Source organism: Antedon mediterranea, chromosome 2, assembly GCF_964355755.1.
Source record: "Antedon mediterranea chromosome 2, ecAntMedi1.1, whole genome shotgun sequence".
NCBI lineage: Eukaryota > Metazoa > Echinodermata > Crinoidea > Comatulida > Antedonidae > Antedon > Antedon mediterranea.
In genome coordinates this window covers 27,353,868-27,378,285 of record NC_092671.1, presented here as the reverse complement: position 1 = coordinate 27,378,285, position 24,418 = coordinate 27,353,868, and the positions used below count along the sequence as shown (strand labels likewise).

The 24,418-nt window shown below is 33.9% G+C and overlaps 1 protein-coding gene across 3 annotated transcripts in view; it reads right to left on the bottom strand.

Annotated features, from left to right (window-relative positions):
* Window positions 1-1,945: 1,945 nt before the first annotated feature.
* Window positions 1,946-24,418, bottom strand: part of LOC140040824 (ubiquitin carboxyl-terminal hydrolase 37-like) — a 58,563-nt gene continuing 36,090 nt past the window's right edge. Inside the window, exons 13-20 of one of the 3 annotated variants that reach the window (XM_072087048.1) lie at window positions 24,130-24,291; window positions 22,789-22,872; window positions 22,081-22,204; window positions 15,879-16,404; window positions 15,378-15,446; window positions 14,258-14,364; window positions 13,428-13,636; window positions 1,946-3,570 (exon numbers count right to left, since the gene is read on the bottom strand). In XM_072087048.1, coding sequence (XP_071943149.1) covers window positions 3,555-3,570; window positions 13,428-13,636; window positions 14,258-14,364; window positions 15,378-15,446; window positions 15,879-16,404; window positions 22,081-22,204; window positions 22,789-22,872; window positions 24,130-24,291 — 1,297 coding nt within the window. In that variant the 3' untranslated portion in view covers window positions 1,946-3,554. The remainder of the gene's footprint in view (window positions 3,571-13,427; window positions 13,637-14,257; window positions 14,365-15,377; window positions 15,447-15,878; window positions 16,405-22,080; window positions 22,205-22,788; window positions 22,873-24,129; window positions 24,292-24,418) is intronic. The other 2 variants (XM_072087050.1, XM_072087049.1) reach the window with 2 other exon arrangements.

The following is a 24,418-nucleotide window of genomic DNA, read 5'->3' as shown; positions in this document are numbered from 1 at the left end:
GATGATAATTGGCTGCATATTTTATGTAGGCCAACTCAATAAGGTTATTATATGCGTCAAATTTCAAACGCGAACGAAATTATCTGTAACTATCAAGGTAACCAATCATTTTCTACCCATTATCATGGGTAGTGTTAGACAAGGATTTTTGCGAAAGCTGCTTGAGAGAAACATTTAAAGCTAAAAAACAATGATTTTAATTAATGATTGTGTTTTCGCTCTTGCTTTTTTCTTGTCTTTGTAAATACATAGTTATTTTAATGATTTGTATGTACCATGTTTTAGGTACTTTAAGTACTGCACAAATGACAATAAATGATACTTGACTGCACAACAGTTTTGAGTGCCACCGTTTTAAGTGAAGCGTCGGAAATAAAATGAATACAATTATATTGGTCTTTTACAGTACGACCGTTCCATGTAAATGAATATCTATTTAAATTAACAATTATTAGATTACACGAACGAAAATAAATTAGTTTCAGATCGTTCTCCTTAATTGAAGCTACTATATCTCTCAAATACAATGGTAATGGTAATACCCACGTGCAAACAAGAGTTTTTTTATTTAAAGGATATTTTTTTCCTAAAACTATTTTTTTTTATAATTTAAATACCGTAATTCTTCTAATAATAACCCACTACTCTAATAGTAACCCATGGGGTTAATATTATAGAGTCAAAAAAAATATTGACAAAATGGCATTTATGAAGACTGGTTGTTTACTATACTGCAGTATTTTGAAAACAAGGAGATAATGCATGTTGATCTCAGGAGTGGGGAGGATTGAGTGTTTTTGAGTTTATAAAATAAAGTTAGAGTTCAAACAAATGTATTTATTCGTACTATTTTGCTATGATTTGCTAACCAGAAAAGTTGGGGTGGGCTACTATTTTCAGGTGCCTAATTTAAGATTAGTAATAGTAACCCACTACTCTAATAGTAACCCACTACTCTAATAGTAACCCACTACTCTAATAGTAACCCACTACTCTAATAGTAACCCCGCTTCTAATAGTAACCCGCCCTAAAAAACAATAATAACCCAGAGTTACAATTAGAAGATTTACGGTATTCATTTTATAGTTCTACTCTACTTTTTAATTATAGATTTCTTTTAATTCAACCATTCTGGTCGCTTTTTTGTGAATGGAGGCATGGCTGGAGGTTAAATATTATTATATACAGTAATAATTCATTTTATAGTGCTTACATTATACTAACTCTAAATTTTAATGTATAAAAAATCCAAAACAATAAATCAAATAGTTGCATGACTCATTTACCATCTCAATAAACATTTCCCTATCCAGTAATAGGGACTTTACGAAAAATGACAGTTAGGGGAGGGACGACCAATATCCTGTGTTTATTAGAGCGTAAAATCATAAAAAGCCATAGCCATTTCATTAGTCATTAGACGACCGGCAGTATCTCCTCCTACCCTGTCGCGGGCCCTTCTGAATCGCTTGGCTCTGGTGATACAGCATAGGCTTGCCTTCCTAGCTAGGGGCCTCGCATTCAAACGCCGCTTTTAACAGAGCCATTTTAACCTAATAAAAATGTTATTTCATTAAATAATAAAATTAGAAGTCCAAATATTATTTAGAGTTCAAAGTGTAATTTGAACTGTGCATTATAGTTATATATACATTATTTCTAGTCGTTCTCCGTAAATGGGAAAATGGCAACTTTATCATCCTCAAAAAGTTACGGAATTTCACGCTAAGCTCTGTCCACTTTGTTAAAGCTCATGCATAAATTATTCATGAGCACCATCCTGTGGCTTCCTCGTGGTCGTGTTTCGTAAAGTTCCTACTAACTAAGAACAGAAACGATAAATAAAATCATTTACAGAAAAACTAGCAAAGAAAAACATTAATACCCTTGTGTGTTTAATGTATAATTTTTATTGAAATATACCAAAAACCAAAATAATGCCAACAAAACATAAAAATGCATTTTCAATCAATGGTAGTAGATTTTACCATTATCTTCAAATGTTTAAAACTCAAACACAAACTAAAACAAATTAAGAGAAAATGATTGCATAGAGTAATTAGTATAAAAGTGAAAGTTTAAACAAAACTGTAATGGAACGGCAGTATATTATATTATTGTACAGTATTATTTGAATGAGAAGAAACACTAATCCCGCCAGTGATATTCAAATGGTAAACATAAAAACAATCTAAAAATGCCCATCCAAACGAGGCTCTATCTCTCCCTCATATGTTTCGTGTACTGCACAAAGAGCACTATCAAAAGTTGACATATACGAAACACTGTATACGTAAAACTCTCAATTTAGAAGGTGAAATGGAATTCTCTTTGACTTTATTCAAAGTTGACAAAATCATTTCTATCAAAAAAATAAATATTTTGTCTAGTTTATAAACCTCATCATTGTAAGTGTACATAGCAATTTTAAAAAGCGGGCAAGTGTGAATGAATGTTGTAAGAACTACAAAAAGATCACATTTTATTTTATCAGTAGGAGTTAAACTCTGGAATTTGTGTAATGTTGCCTTAAGAAATTTAAATCTCTCGAGTTGAAACGAATGTATAAACAGAAACATTGTTTTTAATGTTGTTTAAGTGAAGTTGTTTTTTTCTTTTCTGAACTTCATTATATGTATATTGCCTTACGCCAGAATTTAATTGTACACAATATAATTTAAAACAAGGGGGGGGGGGGGGAAATGATGACCTGTAAGTTTTCAACTTCTTTTTTCCTGCACTTTGTTGACAAGAAAATATGTGCAGTATTTTTATTATGTTATGTTATAATTATGAACTATTTAAAAAAAACATTATGAAAACCTTACTGTTACTGTTAAAATAATGCGAGTGTCATACAGTACATAATACAAAACAATTCCTATTAAGAAACACCTTGACCCAGCAAAATGTCCATTCAATAGGCATGTCCCCTTAATAGAGGTTGACCATCAAAACATATAGACCAATACTGCGCCTATCTATTTGTTTCACAGGAAAGTGCTTTAATGGGAAAATTTAGACCTTTTGGAGCCGTCAAAGAACAATAATAATATAGACACTATATTTCATTTGGTACTAAGCTTTCTTGATAAAAAACGAACGAACGAAACGATGCTAATAATCTTATAATAAATTATATTTTCATAAAATATTTGTTTTATTTTTTTATAACCATTCATTTGTAACAGTGTATTATTAACATTATTATATACACTGGTTAAAACATTTTTAAATAACAAAACAAAAAGTGGCAAAAAGTAGTTGCTTGTTTTACAAAACATGGCATTTATTGCCAAATGGACATGTAAAGTCTCGTCTGAGGAAGAAACTTATAACTAGTACAGTGCAACTAGAAAGCAAGTATGTATATTAAAACTTCAAAAAACTAACTAAATCTATTTAAATAGATAAGTCAATAACTTTTACTTATACTAAATATTAACAACTTTATATCATTATCAAGTTGTTAATATCTATTTTTTCTTTAAATAAAAACAAGATGGAAGATTAGTCCTGATCTTCAATGACTTTAGTGTGTGTGTGAACTACATCATGTACAGAATTGGCTGCAATATAATGGAAAAGTAGTATTAAATAATATCTAGGCCCTAGATAGGAATAGGCTAATAATAGGAATATATTGTTGACGTATCCTAGGTAGGCCTGTTTTGTATTTGTTGGATGGTGGAGAGTATTGAGTTAAAAGATAAATGGCTCATTAAATAATATACTCTAGTAGCTAGATCAACTTTCGTATGCACTTTGAGGTTTGACTTCAGACATTTTTGGCTGGTTACACATTTTGAAAATGTGGCGAAAGGTCAAAAGGTCAGGGTGAAAGGTTATAAGACCAAACACCAATAGGTCCTTAAATCTTGACAACCACTTGTCACAGTGAGGTAATTTTGGTCTCAAATTGATCAGAAGGTATATGTTTATATTCAGTCTAATGGGAAATTTTAGTCAAAAATGGCATTTCTGACCACAACCACGGGCATGTATACATCTCCATAACTACTGGTCGTAGACACTTGAATTTGGTCTTGAATTGTTCGAAATATAAATTTTGTTATTTGTTACACATTTTGAAAATTTTTACAAAAGGTCAAAGTCAAGGGTTATACAGTATAAACAAATATAAATAGGTACTTGTATCTCGGCAACCATTGGTTTTTTGGTCTCAAAATGTTCAGAAGGCATGCATTCATATTCAGTCTATGGGCATTTTAGTCAAAAATTATCATAAATGCCATTTCTGACATTTGACCCACATACCAGGGCATTTTCATATCTCTGTACCGGTCCTAGAAACTTAAATTTGGTATCAAATTGTTCGAAATACACATATTTACATTCATTCTCTACGCTTGTAAACATATAATCGGTTATGTTTTGTTGTTGGTATATTTGAATCATTAGAAATATAAAAAGTAGGCCTAGTACATATATTTCAGGAGGACCGAATCAACAACGAAAAGAGATAATTATTTTTATATATAAAGAAATATTAATTTGTGTCCTTGATTGTTCAGGTACAGTACAGAAAGAAAGTACTGCAACTTTACCTACGACGTAGCTTCGTAGATAGAACGTAGGCTACGTTGTTGGCTTCGTAGGTTCCATTGTTTGGCTTCGTAACCTCAATAAACAACTTTCAATGAGCTACGTTCTGAACTTCGTAGGGAGTTTGTAACCTTAATAAACAACTCTACAATGTTCTTAGTGAAGTAAGAAGGTGTGAAATTAATGTGTTAAATTTAACTGGCGGACGACCAAGTTGTAAATTACAAAAAAATAAACATTTTTTAATTGCATTTTTTTTCTTCGTGCGTGTTTACCTACTCAACGGCGAATATAAATATAAATTTCCCACGATGTAAATGTACAGACATGAACCAACACAGGTGAACCTCAACGAACAGGCCAACTAATAAACATAATATAGCGAACGTCCAGTCCATCCAGAAACGATGCCGAGAAAAACGTTCTGATACTATATTTAGAATGAATTGCCACAATCGGTTGCTCAAAAAGACTGCCGACAGAAGACCGTAATTACAGACCTAGTTTTTTTGGTCATATGGCATGAAACGCTATACCACTCTGCTTTACAGCAATCTTTTACATGTTTTTTTTTTAACTCGGTACGAGAGGGTGGCTGCCAGTCTCATCATCATCCGTTACGCTATTCGTATTTCCGTCCAAACACATGCATTATTTATTTAATAAACATTTTTGCGAATTGTTATGGTTTTTTTTAATTGGGCTAAAGGATTTTAAACTTGGCTAATGTTTTTCAAAACCTTTTGCCATTTTGGCGAACGAAAATGTGACCTTGGCGCGAGCGTAGATTCTAATAGAAAATCTGGTTAACCAGCTCAGCTACAGTGATTCAGTTCACTTAGGTTGACCCTGGTCTCCCTAATTTCAGGTTTTTTTTGTTATGTATATACTCAAATAGACCAAATAAATAATGAAATGAAATGACAAAAAATACTATTAATTACTAATGTTTCAAACAAAAAACATATCTCTACACAACTTATCCTTTGACAGCACATTTTATGCAATAACTGATGCTTTAAATGGTTTCAAATCCCTTACTGTTTGTAATTGTTCTTTGCTGATAATAATGCTAGAAAATATTGTTGACCTCTGAGGACGACTAACATTTTGATAGAAACTTCAAACTCAACAGTTCTTTTCAGAATGCTAGAAGTAACTTACCGTATTTATCCGAATAAACACCCCGAGCATTTATTGTTCAGAGGGTTTTTAGGGGGTGGGGAGGGGGGGAGGTGTGTTTATTTGGTAGAGGCTTTTTTTTTGGGTGTAATATGGTAACAAGTATTATTAAATAAATACACCCTAGATATAAGAAATATAACACAATTAATATACCGTAGTTCCTCGGGTATAATCCCACCTCGAGTATAATCCCACCCCCGACTTTACGATTACCTTCACACGCAAGCATATCCCCGGGCAAAGTCCCAGTGTATAATTTATCCTTAGGACAAAGGTAGGCCTAGCTAGCTAGGCCGACGTTGATTTTTTTAAAAGAAATTCTCACCAAAAAATAGATTAATTTCTCTGAATTCGGCTGACTTAAAACTCATCAAACATAGGCCATCGTAAAGTTGAATACAACCTTAATATCATCGCCCCGATCTTTGCGTTCTGCACATCATGCATTCCCCGCACACTCGCTCGCCGTGTACATTCTGCATGCCTTGTTTACACTACTGCATGCTTGATTACCATAAAAAAACACCGCCCTCTATACCGACCAGAGCAGTACTGTAGTTCGTGTCACATGCAACAACATGCGATTTGCACAGAGCTCGAGCATGGGGAATCGGGAGAGACGGAGAACTCGTATGAGTTATGTCGATATTATTTAGGAAGCCAGGCCTAGATCACATTTTAGGGTATTTTTTAAGTAGAAATCTGGGAGAAAATCTATACAGTAGGCATAGACCAATTAGGCCGCCTAGGCCTAGATGACCTGGCAGTCTAATGTCTAGGCCTACATCGGAATATAGCTTTAGATAGCCTAAATCGTAGCCAGAAGAAATATTGTCATTTTCAGTTAATGCACCGGGAAATCCCCGGGTATAGTCCCACCTCCCAAATTCGGGCAAATTTCACGTACAAGGGGGGTGGGATTATACCCGGAGAACTACGGTAATAATAAGAATAACTTGATTAAACCTCCTTCTATCTGGGTGCAAGTACAATCATGTTATAAAAGGTATCAGAGAAAACTATAAAGACCAATACATTGTCATCATTCCATATGACACTGCACTTGATGGCTGCATAATATTATTTTATATCATTATACACTGGCACCATTATTTGAGCCCGTTTCAGTGTCACTTTTAATTTTATTCTAAAAAAAAAACTGAAACATTTTGTTAAAAAAGCATAAAGAGGTACCTTTTATTAGTGAGTATCACAACAAATTTCATTGACTACCATAATCTACAATTTACAAACAAACGAAGTTCAGCTCGACGTTTCTATCAAAATGTTTGATCGACCGCGGGGGGTCAACAATATTGTCCAGAATTATTATGTGCAAAAGTACCATTTCAAACAGTAAAGGATTTGTTTTAATTCCTATAATGAAACAATTTAAAGCATCAGTTATTGCATAACATTACTGTCTAAGGATAAGTTGTGTAGAGATATGTTTTTTGTTTGAAATATATATATAAATTTACGTAAGGGCAAAAAATCGGTAAATAGCGCGTTATTTCTAGAATTGTACTCAATGGTATATAAAGTTGGTTGGTCGTTTCGGTACTGATTTTAACCATCTGATATCCCTGTTTATTAATTAAATTGAGTTAGATAATTAGTTATCGACAATTAAAACGAATTTAAGTTAAACGATTTGCCCTAAATAGGGGTGTTTTCCCGATCGTGGTATACACTGTCCAATGGATGTGATGGATGTCTATTATGTACAAAACTGTATTATTGCAGTTAAACCACTCACACCACCACCCTCCCCCTCACTGGCATGAGTAGCGTTGTAAAGCCAGTAGAGGACAGACCTACGGTACGAAGGATCACACTCTAAACGCAAAACAACTTTGGTGGGTAGGAACCAACTTAAGTATGAATTGGCTCTAAGAAACAATTGAATACCATTAGGCCTATAATACTAACTAAGTTGAGTTAGATAATTTAATATTATTGACGATTAAAGCGAATTTATCATTTGCCCTGAAAAGAGGTGGTTTTCACAAATTGTTTTACATTATATAAACATATACAAATAATCTTTATTACTGACAGTTGCTTCTTAACGTTTGTATAATTAATACTGTAACTAGAAAGCCACTCCGAGAGTGCATACCTCCGCCTACTGTAAAATTCTCCTACATAAGATTTCTCCAGTAAAAAACAAAATATATATATTTGTGTGTGTCTTAATGCTGTTTGTGATTTAGGCTAATTTCACTACAAGCATGTGTATGTGAGTTTAGTGTAATGGTTTGTAACAAGCCTTTCAATTAACAATAGCTTCAGTTGACTAACAATAGAACAGCAACGCGAAAATCAAACGAGTGAATTTGAAAAGAAATAGGTTTTTTAAACTACTCGCATCAAAAAACATCTACATTAAATCATATTATGTTTTAAAATTACAAATCAAAAATTATAACTCTTGCCTCTTTTACAAAAATGAAGTTTTTTGGACAAGTAGTTCTCGAGAAAATGCAATTTCAGTTTACTTGTTACTTTAAGACTGCTCGCCGGCTTTTGAAAAATTCTGTCCTATCTTTTAACACTAGCAGGTCTGAAAAGTATACTCAAAAAGTGGTCCAGAATTAGGACCATGGCCCCAAAATTTAAGGGAATGGTCCTTAACCACATATCTATCTGTATATTCATTTTGGTAAAGATATTGTAATTACTTTTTGAGTAATCCTGCTAACAAACAAACAAACAAACAAACACACGCTACCGATTACATATACCTCCTTTACAAAAAAATATAAACGTCGTAGTGATGTATTGTATTGTATTGTATTTCAATCGACTATGACAGTGACAGTTTCAACAAAGTATTACATCGCAATGTTTTACTGTGTTTAGTGGTATATTATTTGTAAAACATGAAAACAATTATTATTTCGTTACTAAATGGATAAAGAATATATTTGAAAATTGTTCCTCTTTGCACCCATCCTCTTCCCCATCCCTCAACCCTAATGTTACATACAAAACACAAATTAAGTTTGTTTAAATTTGACTAAACAAATTTGTCTCATTTTTTGTGCAAGTTCCTCTTTCGGAAGTAATTCCCAGAGGATCATTTTAGTCGAGTACAACAATCAGAGTGTCTATTTATTTGTTCCTGTAAACGACATGTGTTATTGCCCTGCGGTATGTACATTTGAAATCGCCAGTTTTTACTCGGGGTACCCGAGTCTAGGACTCGTTCATCTTCTCCTCTTCTTTTTCCATCTGGACACTATTGAGTAAAAAGTGCGATTTATAAAGTATGTGACGTTACATCCGGTCTTATGACGTCATTACAGCTTCTTTTGCTGTACCCCAAGTACCGCACATTTGTGCTTGTTTCAGTTACGATGCACTGTATGGTAGGACTAGCCTATGTCTATTTAAGTAATTTTAATTTCATGTTATTTAAATTTATATAAAATCAATCCAAATGATGTTCAGTTTTTTGGGCTGATAATGAACCAGGAATATCATGTATGGTATATGAAAATCTTTCCTATTTCCATATGTATGCATTACAGCAGAAGCTATAGTAGTCTGTATGAGGAGAGCAGAGCACTAACCATGTGCTCCTTGCCTGGCCAGCACTGTTGGCCATATACATTATGAAATTAGGGGAAGCTACTTAACACGCTCTTTTAGATATCGCTTGCATACGACTATTGCCTACATGATTATAAAATTATGTGATTGTTGACATAGAGATGTAAAATTAAAATGTAACACCACCGTAATTAATGGACTCTTCCATAAATGTGCTGTGCTGTGATGCTGCAAGAATACAGCGGGTGTGTATTCAATACAGTATTTATAGGCCTGGGTAGAATATCTCATGCAAGTACTGTAAATATTAATTAATACAGTCGAGGATGACAATTTACATTAACTAATAATTCAATAAACTTGTTACCACAATGTGGTGATCAACCAAGATTAGACAGGAGTAACTAGCTAGGCCTACATTGCAGAGTAGTACACTATTTTTAATAGGCTAGGTAGGCCTCCTACTAGCTAGTTATTGAGGCTACTGTACACTGCTAGCTTTTTAGGGTGCGTGAGGAAGTGACCTGTGTATAAGACGCACCTAATTTGCGTGTCAAATTGCATCTTATACACCGAAATATACGGTATGTATTCGAGAACCATCTGTGGGCACAACCTAGATGGTACGTGAGCGAAGCGAGCGTACCATCTAGTAATAGTATTAGTAATTAATAGTATTTCTGGTCATTATTAAAATGGACCTGAAATGGACTTTTGATTTTCAAGAAATTCACACATGTTATTTAAATGTATCAAATTAACACAAACCTATAAAAATAAAAACAAAATGTATAGTATTTTGAGAAAAAACGAAATTTTAAGATACCTTGGTAAATTAGCGAAAATTACTCATGCCATTGCAATATTCTATTTTAACAGCCGTCGGAAGCCTCTATATTCACGACGTCACATATATACACACGACGACAATATCGAGAGCGTGTATGCCGCCCGATAGTCAGTGAATGATCGACGGCCTAAAAAGATACGTGAAGCGTTGACACTAATACTAATTTATTCAATATCTAATGTTGTTGAAATATAGGTCCCTAAAATTTACTTTGTTTGTTCTAAAACCCGAATTTAGAAGGCCTACCTCCCAAACCTTTACTAGGTCGATCCACCACCCACCCACATGCGGCAGCGAGGCTCCGTTTCATGTGCATCCAATTCAAGGACCAAAGCGATATCAACAACTTGCTGCGCTCATTGTCAAACCAAAGTAAAATATGAATAAAATTTGTTTTCGAACTGCCTGATTCGTGACAAATAAATTATCATCTCATATTACTAATTTAATTCTGCTAAACTAAAAACTAAAGAAATTAACACATTTTAGCAGTATAAATTACGAAACGATATACAAAATACACGAACGGAAAATATGGATACGCATCATTGCACACAGCGCTGTATCCCGGACAACGTTGCCAGGCTAACTTCGGTATTGCCAGAAAAAAACCGTTGATTTGAAGATTTTAAATCGTCATTTACTCGATGAATAACCGTTTATACGGTAATAACTTTATCTAAAAAAATACGTTTCTGCAAATGCACAAGCATTTTTTAGAAAATACTCCATAGATTTCAAGAGTTATAGCCAAAAAGCTGCAAATTGTCCATTGGAGGGATAGGAATATATTCGCAAAGTGAAGTCACCCGCGAATATTTTTGATTTTCAAATGGGGCTTTCCCCAAAAGGGCCAATTTATATTTTGTAACAATATACATTCTAGCAACACTTAATAGCCCCCAAAACATCATTCTAAAATGAAAAAAATCGAAAATCCATTTCAGGTCCATTTTAACCCAAATTTTCTATTAGAATGAATGTAAATATATGTATTTCAAACAATTTGATACCAAATTGAACAATTTGATACCAAATTTAAGATGCCATGGTATTTGAGTCAAAGGTCATAAATGGCATTTATGACCAATGGTTGCCGAGATACAAGTATCTATTTATATTTGTTCATATAACCCTTGACCTGGACCCTTTAACCTTTTGTAACATTTTTCAAAATGTGTAACAAATAACAAAATGTATATTTCAATCAATTTAAGACCAAATTCAAGTGTACGACCAGTAGTTACGGAGATACATACATGCCAGGGTTGTGGGTCAAAGATCAGAAATGGCATCTCCGGTCATTTTTGACTAAAATGTCCCATTAGACTGAATATAAATGTATACTTTTTTATCAATTTGAGACCAAAATGACATCGCTGTGACCAGTGGTTGTCGAGATTTAAGGGCCTATTGGTGTTTGGTCTTATAACCTTTCACCCTGACCTTTGACCTTTCGCCACATTTTCAAAATGTGTAACAAAGCCAAAAATGATTGTTTGACCACCCTAAACCAATTTCTGAAGTCAAATTTTCTGGACCTCAAAGTGCATACGAAAGTTGATCTAGCTACTAGAGTAATAATAGCAGTAAACATTTCAATTTATGAAACATTCTCAACCATCCAACTCATAAACATTCATTATTTGTATATTATTGCAATATACAAAACAATGTACAGTGTACAGTTAAATATATACTATATGAATGTACAGATTTTAGTAAAAATTGTTTATAGATAGTTGGGCGACATGACAGGCATGAATAAGTGTAACTAAAAACAAACCTGTAGAGTGCGCCATATAAAAAGGCCATAATATCTGAGTGCTTACATTTTATGGACGCGACAGATAAATTGAATAGTTTACCGTATATTTCGGTGTACAAGTCGCATTTTTGACACGCAAATTTGACCTCTAAATTAAGGGTGCGTCTTATACATCGAACATAAATGCCTCACCACACAGAGTGTACATATCGTCACCTGGTTGGCTAGGCCTGAGTAGGCTAGGCCTAGCTACAGTGTACTAACGTAACGGCAACCTGCTTCTGCCTAGTTTTCAAGGCATTTTAGCGTGATGTTATACTAAATATGATGAAAAGATTTGTTTATTATGGAGCTGTTTTAGGCGCTCCGATAAAATTTCATTTGTAAACGTTTACGATTGGAATAGTATTTATTTATAGTTATACACACGATCGCCGACCGCCGTACCCCCAGCGCAAGCCCTTTTTGGCGACGGCCACATGTTGTACGGTATTCGACTAGTAAATTCTCCAGGTGATTATAGCATGGACCTAGCGTACACACTTCTCGGATACATAGATACTAATCGAATACGATTGTCCGTGAAAACGTGCGCCCTCTCGAAATGATCGAGCGAGGCTAGCCCACACACGTGCGTGTTACACACACGGTCATGCACTCGATGTTGCGGGTGCGAAACTCATGAATAACAAGTTAGAAACAACTTGTTGAGGCTGGGCGCGGCCGAGCCTAGGTAAGAAAAAACCTAAATAAAGGACGCTGTTGTAGATATAACAAAATATATTATTACAATAATATTGATTACAATTTAAAAAAAACATTGTTTTGATGAAATATAAGGTGCGTCTTATACATCGACGATATAAAAAATACCGATATTTTACTCTCAGTTAGGGGGTGCGTCTTATACACAGGTGCAACTTATACACCGAAATATACGGTACTTTTAAACAGTAGTTGTGTTGTGATGGAAAATTTTCCTCCATCTTTTAAACGCATGAAAATATTCTCTCCATTCAATACAACCATTCTTTATTTAGTTTAATCTAGTGTCTTTCTGTGCATGTTGGTTTGTTTTTCTTTATGCCAGTCCTAAAATATTGCAACTATGCTTTTGAAGTTTCACTCTTGTTCTACTTTTTTAAATGGTTAACTACATATTTAAGCAAATAAATTTTATGATTTATTTAGAAACTATAAAATACAAAACAAAATCAGTGGCGTAACGCAGAGGCCCCGAGGCCTCTGGTATAGGAACCCTAAGTGGCCCTCCAATGCTAGAGGCCTTGGATGTTTTAAGCATGCCTGCTTATTTTATCCAGGGCCCTCTGGGTTTTGCCAGTGAGCGCTCATAGCCGTTATGAATAAAATCTATAATTTACAACCCAATGAAAAATAGAAAGAAATAAACCTTTTTCCCCAACATTGGTATTTAAAAGACACTATGCATTTCCCTAAATAAAATGAAAATATGCTAAAAACAAAATAAAATCACTTACTCGTTCATATAGAAAAAAATGTAACCGTTCCTCTTTCTCAATTCTTGAACACTTTCGGCGGAAATTTGCGAAACCAGTGAATCGTTGTAGGTAAACCAACTAGATTTTTTGAAATCATAAGCATCGCTGATGTAATGTCCGACATTCTGTGTTGCGCCTATATGACTCACGATGCTTATAAGCTTGTAGCTGTTTGCCATGTGGCCGCTCTATATCAACCAATAAAAACATTGCTGAAGTTCCGACTGTTAGTTGGTTACAAAATTATTTAAAATAACTAGTGGTCGTCAATTAAATGTCATCTTCACCCCAAAATGTCCAGGCAGTCAAATCATTCAACGTTATTTTAATATGCAACCCCATGACAGCCAAATGGTGCGCAGAAATAAAAGGCACACAGTGGACTACATTTAACCATTATTTTGAGAACATTCTCGTCATATTTCCGCTGCCAAGAAAATAAAGATCCCACCCGCAACTGAAACAAGCCTGATAACAGTTATTTAATGTCTAAGAAGTGGAACCACTAGTGACACAACCGAAGCAACATAAGAAAATTTCCTACCAACAATTGTGTTCACCCCCATCTGAGTGAAATAAAACATTTTACTGTAAATCTTTACCTTGGTGACTCTGCGTACTTACAGGCTGTACTATGTTTCTCTTGTGTTTGCCTTACATTGTTGCATAAAATCACTGTTGCTTCTACAGCACAAACCTTACGTCGTCGGTTGGCACTTATGATTACACAACATGGCACTTTGCATCGTTGCGTTGCTAGTGGAAACCTAGCATAAATTAAGAGACATTTACAAATAATTCTTCCTTACCTCGTAATTCTTTTTTAGTTCTTCCTCCTCTTCCTTTGTATATTGAATTGTCTGCACACAATCCAAGTCTAAATGCAAACCATTATTTGTACTTGTTTTCTCAAATTCTATAAATAAATAGAAAAACATTTATAAAGCGCAGTTTATTGATCTCATAGCTAAAAGACCAACAAGAATTATTGAAACAGATGAGATTTTGGAAGTGACTTTAGATATGTGGTCATGGAAGACTGCATTACATTTTGGAGGCAATCCGTACCAAGATCCCAATTCCGGACTACTTTTAGGATGTTGGATGATTGCCAAATTGTATGATCACCAACTGAAAACTACATAATTATTAATAAACATAATACATCACATTAGACCAGCATTTCACAACCTTTTTTGACCGCGACACCATGATCCTGTTTTGGGAATTTTCGCGACCTAACATTGCGTATTTGATCTTACAGACATCCCCCTCCCATGGTGGAGCCTGTGGCAAAGTAAATTTTGTTAAATGACACCCCTAGATGGCTGGAAATGGTACTCTCGCACGTAAAAATCATGATAAATGGTACCTCTAGTTGGCCGGAAATGACATTCTAATGTAGGGGTGCTCGCATTTGGCAAAACGATCGTAGCCTACTTTTTCTGCCAGTATATTGTTATTTCTATTATTCTAATGTTCATTGTAAAAGTTCCCACCGCCGGTAGGCCTACATCAAAGTTTGCAGTTTTGAAACTCTTTTGCAAACTACAGAAAAATAGCGTTGTAGAACTAGAAGAAACTGTAGAACAAACTATGCGGCAAAAGCGTTCATTGCCCCGTTGTCGATTCCCAATTGTTTGTACGCTACGGACTTGTAACACGTCAACATAAGGAAAAACTGTAGATGTCAAATGTAATCAGTGTTGTAGATTCTACAAAACTGAAAACATTTCACATATAAATCAGTGTATAATTGCTAAAAAGTTTCAGTATCGGAAACAATTTCGCGACCCATCAATTTTTTTAGGTTTAGACAACTGTTTGGCCTGCACTGGTGTTTTAAGCATTTTTAATTTTGGATATATCAGTCCTTGTCGGGGGTATGTAATCTAATTGCTCTCGTTACTATTGTCGTTTTAAAACTACCTTGAAGGCTTAGTTCTAAAGCTTGCTGCAAGGCTTTGTCTTCATCTTCTTTATTCTGTGGTGCATCATCTGGTAGAACATAATAAAATATTACATTTAAAATAAAAAATGAATTTCTATGAATATTAATGAGAATGACAAATGTAATGGATTCTTTTCACCAAAGAAAGCAGTGGAATTATTGTCATCAAAGTTAACACACAATTAGACCAACTGTCCTTTACGCCACTAACCATCACTTAGAGACCAACTAAATGATGACCAAAAACTTGAATGTTTGTTTTTTCTGGTCTATTTTTGGAAAACTGAATATCTTTAATAACAAATATTTAAAAAAAGTTTTCGTTTATCTATATTTTTCATGTTTTGAGCAATATATGAGGAATTTTGCTATTTGTTCCTTCTTGCATTTAAATATTCCATTGTTTTTGTTGATTGAAAGATAAATAAATTGAACTTTAAACTTGACAAAAATGATGATAAAAAAATATATATACTTACTTTTATAATTGTGTGTTCCATTTGTTAAGGTTGTTTGTTCTTTACTAGGCTTTGGAGGAGATCTGTCTTCATTTGTAATGGCATCAGCAAAATCTCTGTAATTTAAATCTGGACTTTTTTGTCTGTCTAAAGGCTCAGCCCCTTCCATTGATATTCCACTATCATTTGAAGGAACATGATTTGGTAATGTTTTCTCTCCTTTTGCATTAACTTCCTGCTCTAAGTTAGAAAGTCCTATACCACTGTCCCTGTTTTGATTAACGGAATTTCCATCAAAGCGTAAATGTTTTCTACTTGGTTCTGCTGTCAATGACTTAGGGGTCCTTTGAGAACTTGAAATAGGCGTGAATGTGGTTTCGTGCATGCTCATTTCAAGTGCAATGGCTAATTCGTCTTCCTCGGTCATTCGACTACGCTGTTTATTTTTTCGAGAACTTTCTTTCCGACTCATCTCCATAGCAAATGCTAATTGTTGTTCTTCACTCATTTGTTCAACGGACTTGGACTCGCAATTTGAGTCTGCATCCTGTATAGCATGAAAAAGATAAAAGAACCGCAAGTTGATGGTGGTACCTTACAATAAAATAGAACTTTGTCCAACAAAACAACTGAGTTAGGGCTGGAAATTTACACTAGTAAACTGCTAGTAGATTTTTCTTAATTTCTTACATAAATACTCATACTATTTATATTGCCCCGTGTAATTTCAAGGTGCATTACTATACAGATATTGCCTGCTTAGAGGTAAAATATAAGATTTGACATCCCCAAGGGAATATTTTGCTCGAGGGAATATTTTGCTCGAGGGAATATATATTTCCTGAAGCGGCGATAATCAGTACTCGAGGAAATATATGATTTACGATCCTCGCAGCAGTAGTCTTGTGATGCAGTTTCAACCAATCACGTTCACATATTTACATAGGCTATGTAATATAAATAACTAACACTAACTAAATTTTATAAACTTGCATAACCAATATTAATATACACAAAAAAAAAGGAGGATGGAACAGTTATGCAACAGGAAAAAGAGTGATTTGTGAATTTACACAGACGAGTGGTAACAGTAAGTGGTAAACAATTAAAAATATACCATTTACACAAAACATGGAGCGGACAGGCTGTTGAGCGGAAAAACGCACAGGATAGATACACTAGATTTTATGTACGACTAAGCTATTCGGTTTTCTGTTTACCGTTACTCGTCTGTGTAAATTGGCCTTAATGAGAATGGAATATGCTGTGGAAACGTGTTCCAAATATGGGGGCCAGCAACATGGAAATACTGATACCAGAGGCAGCAAATTGTATGTGGAATGTGGAGTCTGGTATTCAATTCAAAAATTCAAACTATTGAAGCTCTCTATTCTAAACCATTACTTTTAGGAAATATCTATAGACCACCAACTGCAAAGGCTGAATATTTAAATGAACATGACACTATGTTTCAACAATGCACCTCTACATACAACGATATTGTGAACTTAGGTGATTTTAATTTAGATATAAGTAACAAAAAAAATGCAGGTAAAATTAATAAATTGGCCAAAAATAGTAATCTAAACCAACTAATACATGATTTTACTAGGGTAACTAATACAAGTAAAACTATAATTGATTTAAAATTTGTTGCAAATTTGGATATTTCAACAGCACGAGTATCAAGTCTTGGTATAAGTGATCAGACTTTAACCTATTTAATAAGGAAAACCACAAAGGCTCACTTCCTGAATGGGTAACAAAAGATTACATAACATTAACTAAAGATAGGGATTATTATTATAAAAAGGCTCATAAAACTAATGATCCTAAAGATTGGGACACAGCTAAACAAATAAGAAACAAAGTGAAAAATTTCAACAGGAACCTAAAAAAGAAATATTGTACTATAAACACCATCAAAGAAAATACTAAAAACCCCAAAAAACTATGGAACACCATAAATAAACTAATTACAAAACCAAAATCAACTGTAAATAGAGTTTATAAAAATGAAAATTATACAACTACAGATAAGGACACAGCAAATGAATTAAATATTCATTTTACGTCAATAGGAAATTCTTAAGCAAGTAAATTTTTAAATACTAATGTAAATAAGACAACAGATTACACTCTTGTAGATAAATCTGACTATTTTTTTGATAAAATATGCAAATTTTCCAGTAATAAAGCCACCGGAATTGATAATATAAATTATAAACTTTTAAAATTAGCAGCACCAATAATATGTGATTCACTTTGCTACATTTGTAAATCAGATCCAAGTAATTATCATCCAATTTCTATTTTACCTTTGGTCTAAAAAATAATAGAACGTGCTGTTCATTTATTTAAGATCTCATGACCTTCTATATCCTTCTCAATCAGGTTTCAGAAAAAATCATTTTACCCAAACCACTCTCTTAGATGTTACATACTATATTTTAAATAATTTTGATGAAGGTATTTCAACAGCTGCAATATTCCTGGACCTAAAAAAGGCCTTTGATACGGTAAATCATCAAATCTTGCTTAATAAATTAAGGGGTTTTGGAATAAATAATACCATAGAGATATTATGTTCACTATAATATCTCTATGATAATACCGAGCTTAAATGGTTTAAATCATATCTTAGTCAAAGATCTCAAATTGTTAGTATTAATTCATCTAAATCTGAATCACTTAATGTAAATATCGGAGTTCCTCAAGGTTCAATATTAGGACCATTGCTTTTTGTTTTACTGTATATGTTAACTCACTTCTTAATTCTATATCATGTAAATGTGTCATGTATGCTGATGATACGACACTTTTATGTAGTTCATCTGACCCACTTAGGCTTCAAAATGAAATAGATGTAAATTTTAATCAAGTTACTCAATGGTTTAATGATAACCAACTAACATTAAATATTAAAAAGACAAAGCTTATGGTTTTTAGTACTACTCACATGTATAGTAAGTTTAAACATATCTCTGTTTCTTTTAATAACCATATTATTGAGAGAGTAAATTCTTTTAAATATTTAAATATTCAAAAGTTGCCAAACGCATTAAATATTTTATTCTATCAAACACTCTGAAAATGTTAGCCAATGCACTAGTTATTCCTTTATTTGATTATTGTAGTTGTGTCTGGTCAAATTGTAAAGTAGACTTTTCAGATTCTTTTCAAATTTTATTAAATAGATTAGGTAGAATATTATTATCAGTAGATATCAAAACTCATGTTAGTGATATCCTAAACTCACTTGGTTGGAGTACACTAAAGGACAAATGGAATTAACATATTCTACTAATATTTTTTAAGTGCCTAAATGGACATGCATCCCCCTATTTATCAACTCAATTTATATTTACTGAAGAGAGTCACAATAAAGGTACACGAAGTCAAAGTAACAACACTTTGATAATACCTAAATGGAATAATACTCAAGGTAAAAGAACTTTTATTTACAGATCTACAAAATTATGGAACTTTCTACCTAACAAAATAAAAAATGATCTTTATGATATGACAGTATCAACTTTCAAATCACTAATTTCAAAACTTTAATTTTAATTCAAAACTAAATCTAATTAATGCTCAATGATTAAAACTTCTTTTATCTTGTTTAAAAATCTCAATTATTTCTGTTTTTACCTTTAAATGTGCTTACTTTAATTGTTGTTTGATTTTGACAATTTTAGGTTTAATTTTATATTATCTTTTGTCCATTTATATACTGTATTTTGTTTACATTTATGTAGTTAAGAACTGAACCACTTTGGAAACCAGTACATTGTATTGAAAGTGTATTTCAGAATAAAGAAAGATTCAATAAAATGAACATTTATTTCCATAATGGTGGCATCACTTCATCATCATCTAATAGATGTAGGCCAGCAACATGGAAAGACTGATCCCTGAGTCAGCATATTGTATGTGGAATGTGGAGTTTGGTAAGTATCAAATGAGATGGTGTCTGGTACTAATAGAGGTAGGCCAGCAACATGGAAAGACTGATCCCTGAGTCAGCATATTGTATGTGGAATGTGGAGTCTGGTAAGTATCAAATCAGATGGTGTCTGGTACTAATAGATGTAGGCCAGCAACATGGAAAGACTGATCCCTGAGTCAGCATATTGTATGTGGAATGTGGAGTCTGGTAAGTATCAAATCAGATGGTGTCTGGTACTAATAGATGTAGGCCAGCAACATGGAAAGACTGATCCCTGAGTCAGCATATTGTATGTGGAATGTGGAGTCTGATAAGTATCAAATGAGATGGTGTCTGGTACTAATAGATGTAGGCCAGCAACATGGAAAGACTGATCCCTGAGTCAGCATATTGTATGTGGAATGTGGAGTCTGATAAGTATCAAATGAGATGGTGTCTGGTACTAATAGATGTAGGCCAGCAACATGGAAAGACTGATCCCTGAGTCAGCATATTGTATGTGGAATGTGGAGTTTGGTAAGTATCAAATCAGATGGTGTCTGGTACTAATAGAGGTAGGCCAGCAACATGGAAATACTGATCTCTGAGTCAGCATATTGTATGTGGAATGTGGAGTCTGGTAAGTATCAAATCAGATGGTGTCTGGTACTAATAGATGTAGGCCAGCAACATGGAAATACTGATCCCTGAGTCAGCATATTGTATGTGGAATGTGGAGTCTGGTAAGTATCAAATCAGATGGTGTCTGGTACTAATAGATGTAGGCCAGCAACATGGAAAGACTGATCCCTGAGTCAGCATATTGTATGTGGAATGTGGAGTTTGGTAAGTATCAAATCAGATGGTGTCTGGTACTAATAGATGTAGGCCAGCAACATGGAAATACTGATCTCTGAGTCAGCATATTGTATGTGGAATGTGGAGTCTGGTAAGTATCAAATCAGATGGTGTCTGGTACTAATAGATGTAGGCCAGCAACATGGAAATACTGATCCCTGAGTCAGCATATTGTATGTGGAATGTGGAGTTTGGTAAGTATCAAATCAGATGGTGTCTGGTACTAATAGAGGTAGGCCAGCAACATGGAAATACTGATCTCTGAGTCAGCATATTGTATGTGGAATGTGGAGTCTGGTAAGTATCAAATCAGATGGTGTCTGGTACTAATAAATGTAGGCCAGCAACATGGAAATACTGATCCCTGAGTCAGCATATTGTATGTGGAATGTGGAGTCTGGTAAGTATCAAATGAGATGGTGTCTGGTACTAATAGATGTAGGCCAGCAACATGGAAAGACTGATCCCTGAGTCAGCATATTGTATGTGGAATGTGGAGTTTGGTAAGTATCAAATCAGATGGTGTCTGGTACTAATAGAGGTAGGCCAGCAACATGGAAATACTGATCTCTGAGTCAGCATATTGTATGTGGAATGTGGAGTCTGGTAAGTATCAAATCAGATGGTGTCTGGTACTAATAGATGTAGGCCAGCAACATGGAAATACTGATCCCTGAGTCAGCATATTGTATGTGGAATGTGGAGTCTGGTAAGTATCAAATGAGATGGTGTCTGGTACTAATAGATGTAGGCCAGCAACATGGAAAGACTGATCCCTGAGTCAGCATATTGTATGTGGAATGTGGAGTTTGGTAAGTATCAAATCAGATGGTGTCTGGTACTAATAGAGGTAGGCCAGCAACATGGAAATACTGATCTCTGAGTCAGCATATTGTATGTGGAATGTGGAGTCTGGTAAGTATCAAATCAGATGGTGTCTGGTACTAATAGATGTAGGCCAGCAACATGGAAATACTGATCTCTGAGTCAGCATATTGTATGTGGAATGTGGAGTCTGGTAAGTATCAAATCAGATGGTGTCTGGTACTAATAGATGTAGGCCAGCAACATGGAAATACTGATCCCTGAGTCAGCATATTGTATGTGGAATGTGGAGTCTGGTAAGTATCAAATCAGATGGTGTCTGGTACTAATAGATGTAGGCCAGCAACATGGAAATACTGATCTCTGAGTCAGCATATTGTATGTGGAATGTGGAGTCTGGTAAGTATCAAATCAGATGGTGTCTGGTATTAATAGATAAACAGCGTTTTAAAACTAGCTACTGCAATGTTTGCTTGATCTGCTATACAATATTTTTAATATACCAAAACAAAAAAAATTGTCTTTTTGCAGCTAAACATGGAAATTGAAAATTCCTACTAATATAATAAATTTGTCTTTCATGCAGAAATCTCTCCTAAAACATTTGCTTACATTTGCGTTGGTATTGCTCTCCTTCCTTTCCTTATCGCTCGTTAAATCTATAACTTCCATATCAGAATAACTATCGGTTAACCTTTGCCGCTTGAATTTATATCCTGAATTAGTGTCCAAACTGCTGGGAAAAAAGAGAGAAAAAAATAACTATGGAAATACATAGCACATTGTTAGCAGAGAGATGTTGATATCTCAACCAAGCTTTACACTTTTAACTGTTTCTTTGTCTTTGCCTATTCTTTCTGAACTGGTTTGTGGCTCACAGATCAATCCAGTTAGTTTCTTGTCACTTTATTAAACCAGCAATGAATAATAAAGATTAAATTATATACTGTAAACCCTTGAAAAGAAGTCCATGGAAATCTTTTTTAGGACTCTATATAAGCTTCTTTTCGAGAAGGGCTTCTGTTCAAGATTATATTCACAAACTAAAGAGGACAGCTTCTTTGAAATGAATGTAAAGAATTTTTGGAATTCAATTGCTACTACAATAATTATGATTTTTTAGACATTCCCTAGCAATTTTACATAAACTACATATAACAAAGCAGACAGGAAGAAGATATAAGATGCAATTAAAGTATAAACAATAATATGTAAAATAAATATAAGGCTAGAAAGGTATGACAAACACATTTCCATTCCTTTGACCGGTATCATATTTATGTATTTATACCCTAAGAACTACTATCATGAAAACTTTACCCATTGGTTTCATAACTTAATCTTTTTCGAGGTAGGTTATCTGAACATTCTGCAGGCCCTGGACTCATCATTTCTGGTTTCCTACTAATGAAAAAATAAAATCAAAATTATATTAAGTAGAAATATAGATATTGAACAAAAAGAAACTTAAGAAGACTTGTTATAAATAAAAAACAAGTTTGCCATTTTAAGTGGCTTTAGTACTGGAGACATGATGCCTTTATGTATTATAAGGCCAATTACCATCCCATAGCAAAAAAGTAGTCGTAAGTAGAAATAGCTCTATTTTTAGTAGCCCTAATAGTTTTTAAGTAGACCTTTTTATCTCGCCTACTAAGGATTTTAACTCAATGAGTGAACGATGGAATGACTACTTCCCAGCTATATAAAATAGATAGTTGATTAATAGTTACTGGCTATTAATTATTTGTTAACAGTCTATTGGTAGCCTTAGTATAGCTATTATAAGTAGACAGTTGATAGATATGATAATCATAGATTTCTAATAGCTATCTGGTAGTCCATATCTATCTATTGTATAAAATAGATAGTTTATTAACAGTTACTGGCTATTATCAGTTTGTTTATGTCTATTAATAGGTTGCTGGTAGCCCTTGGTATAGCTATTGTAAGTAGACAATAGATAGATATATACAACTGTGTTACTCGCAGATTAAAAAAAGTGAAAAATCTATCTAATACTATTAGTGGGGATTTTGAAATATGCTAATGAGGTAAAACCTATTAGGACCTATCTAAAATCTGCCTAAAATCTACTTATTAGTAGGTACCTTAATAGGTAATAGAGCTATATCTATTAAGGCGATAACTTATAAGGCTAATAGATATAGAGCTATATCTACTAAGACTTTTTGTTATGGGATTGTTCATTTTCACACGTTTATGAAATGCAATGTTGCTTCAGTTAATAATATAAATAAATAAATAAATCTGCAAAGTGATACTATTCTGTTTTTTCTGTGGATTAAAGTGATGACCTTGTAGAACATGTTTGAGATATTGTGTGGAAGGTATCGATCGGTGTATGAACGGCAAATTAAAACAAAATGAAGTGAAATGTCATAGTACAAGGTCTCCTGATAACGGTAGCTCTCCCAAAACAAAATACCCCAATATCTGTATACATTTATAAATTCTACTACTCTTGATAAAGAAAAGATAACAGAAATCATACTAATTGGTCTGCAAGATGTTTATAATCAATTTATGTAAAATAATAGCACCCTCTATGGTTGGGTTATTTCCCAAATATATAGAACCCTCTATAGTTTGGACATATCTCTGATATTTAATTTTTCCAAGTTGGGAGGTTATACTTACCCAGCAACATTTTTAGATAGACTTTGGACGGATGGATATGCCAACTTGCTTTCACTGGTGCAATGCCGAGCTAGTGACACATAGGCTGGAATGTCTATAGTTCGGCATAGTTTTTGGGCGGAGTTCACATAGCTGTAACGCTTCAATTGAAGAATCATAACCCTAAAAAGAATCGAAACATTTTTTTAAATCATTCTTTTTTATAATGATCCAGCAAAAAATCGTGTATACTGTAAAGCCAAACATTTTGCGAAATTCCCAACGATGTTGTTTACAGTTGATCAGGCCT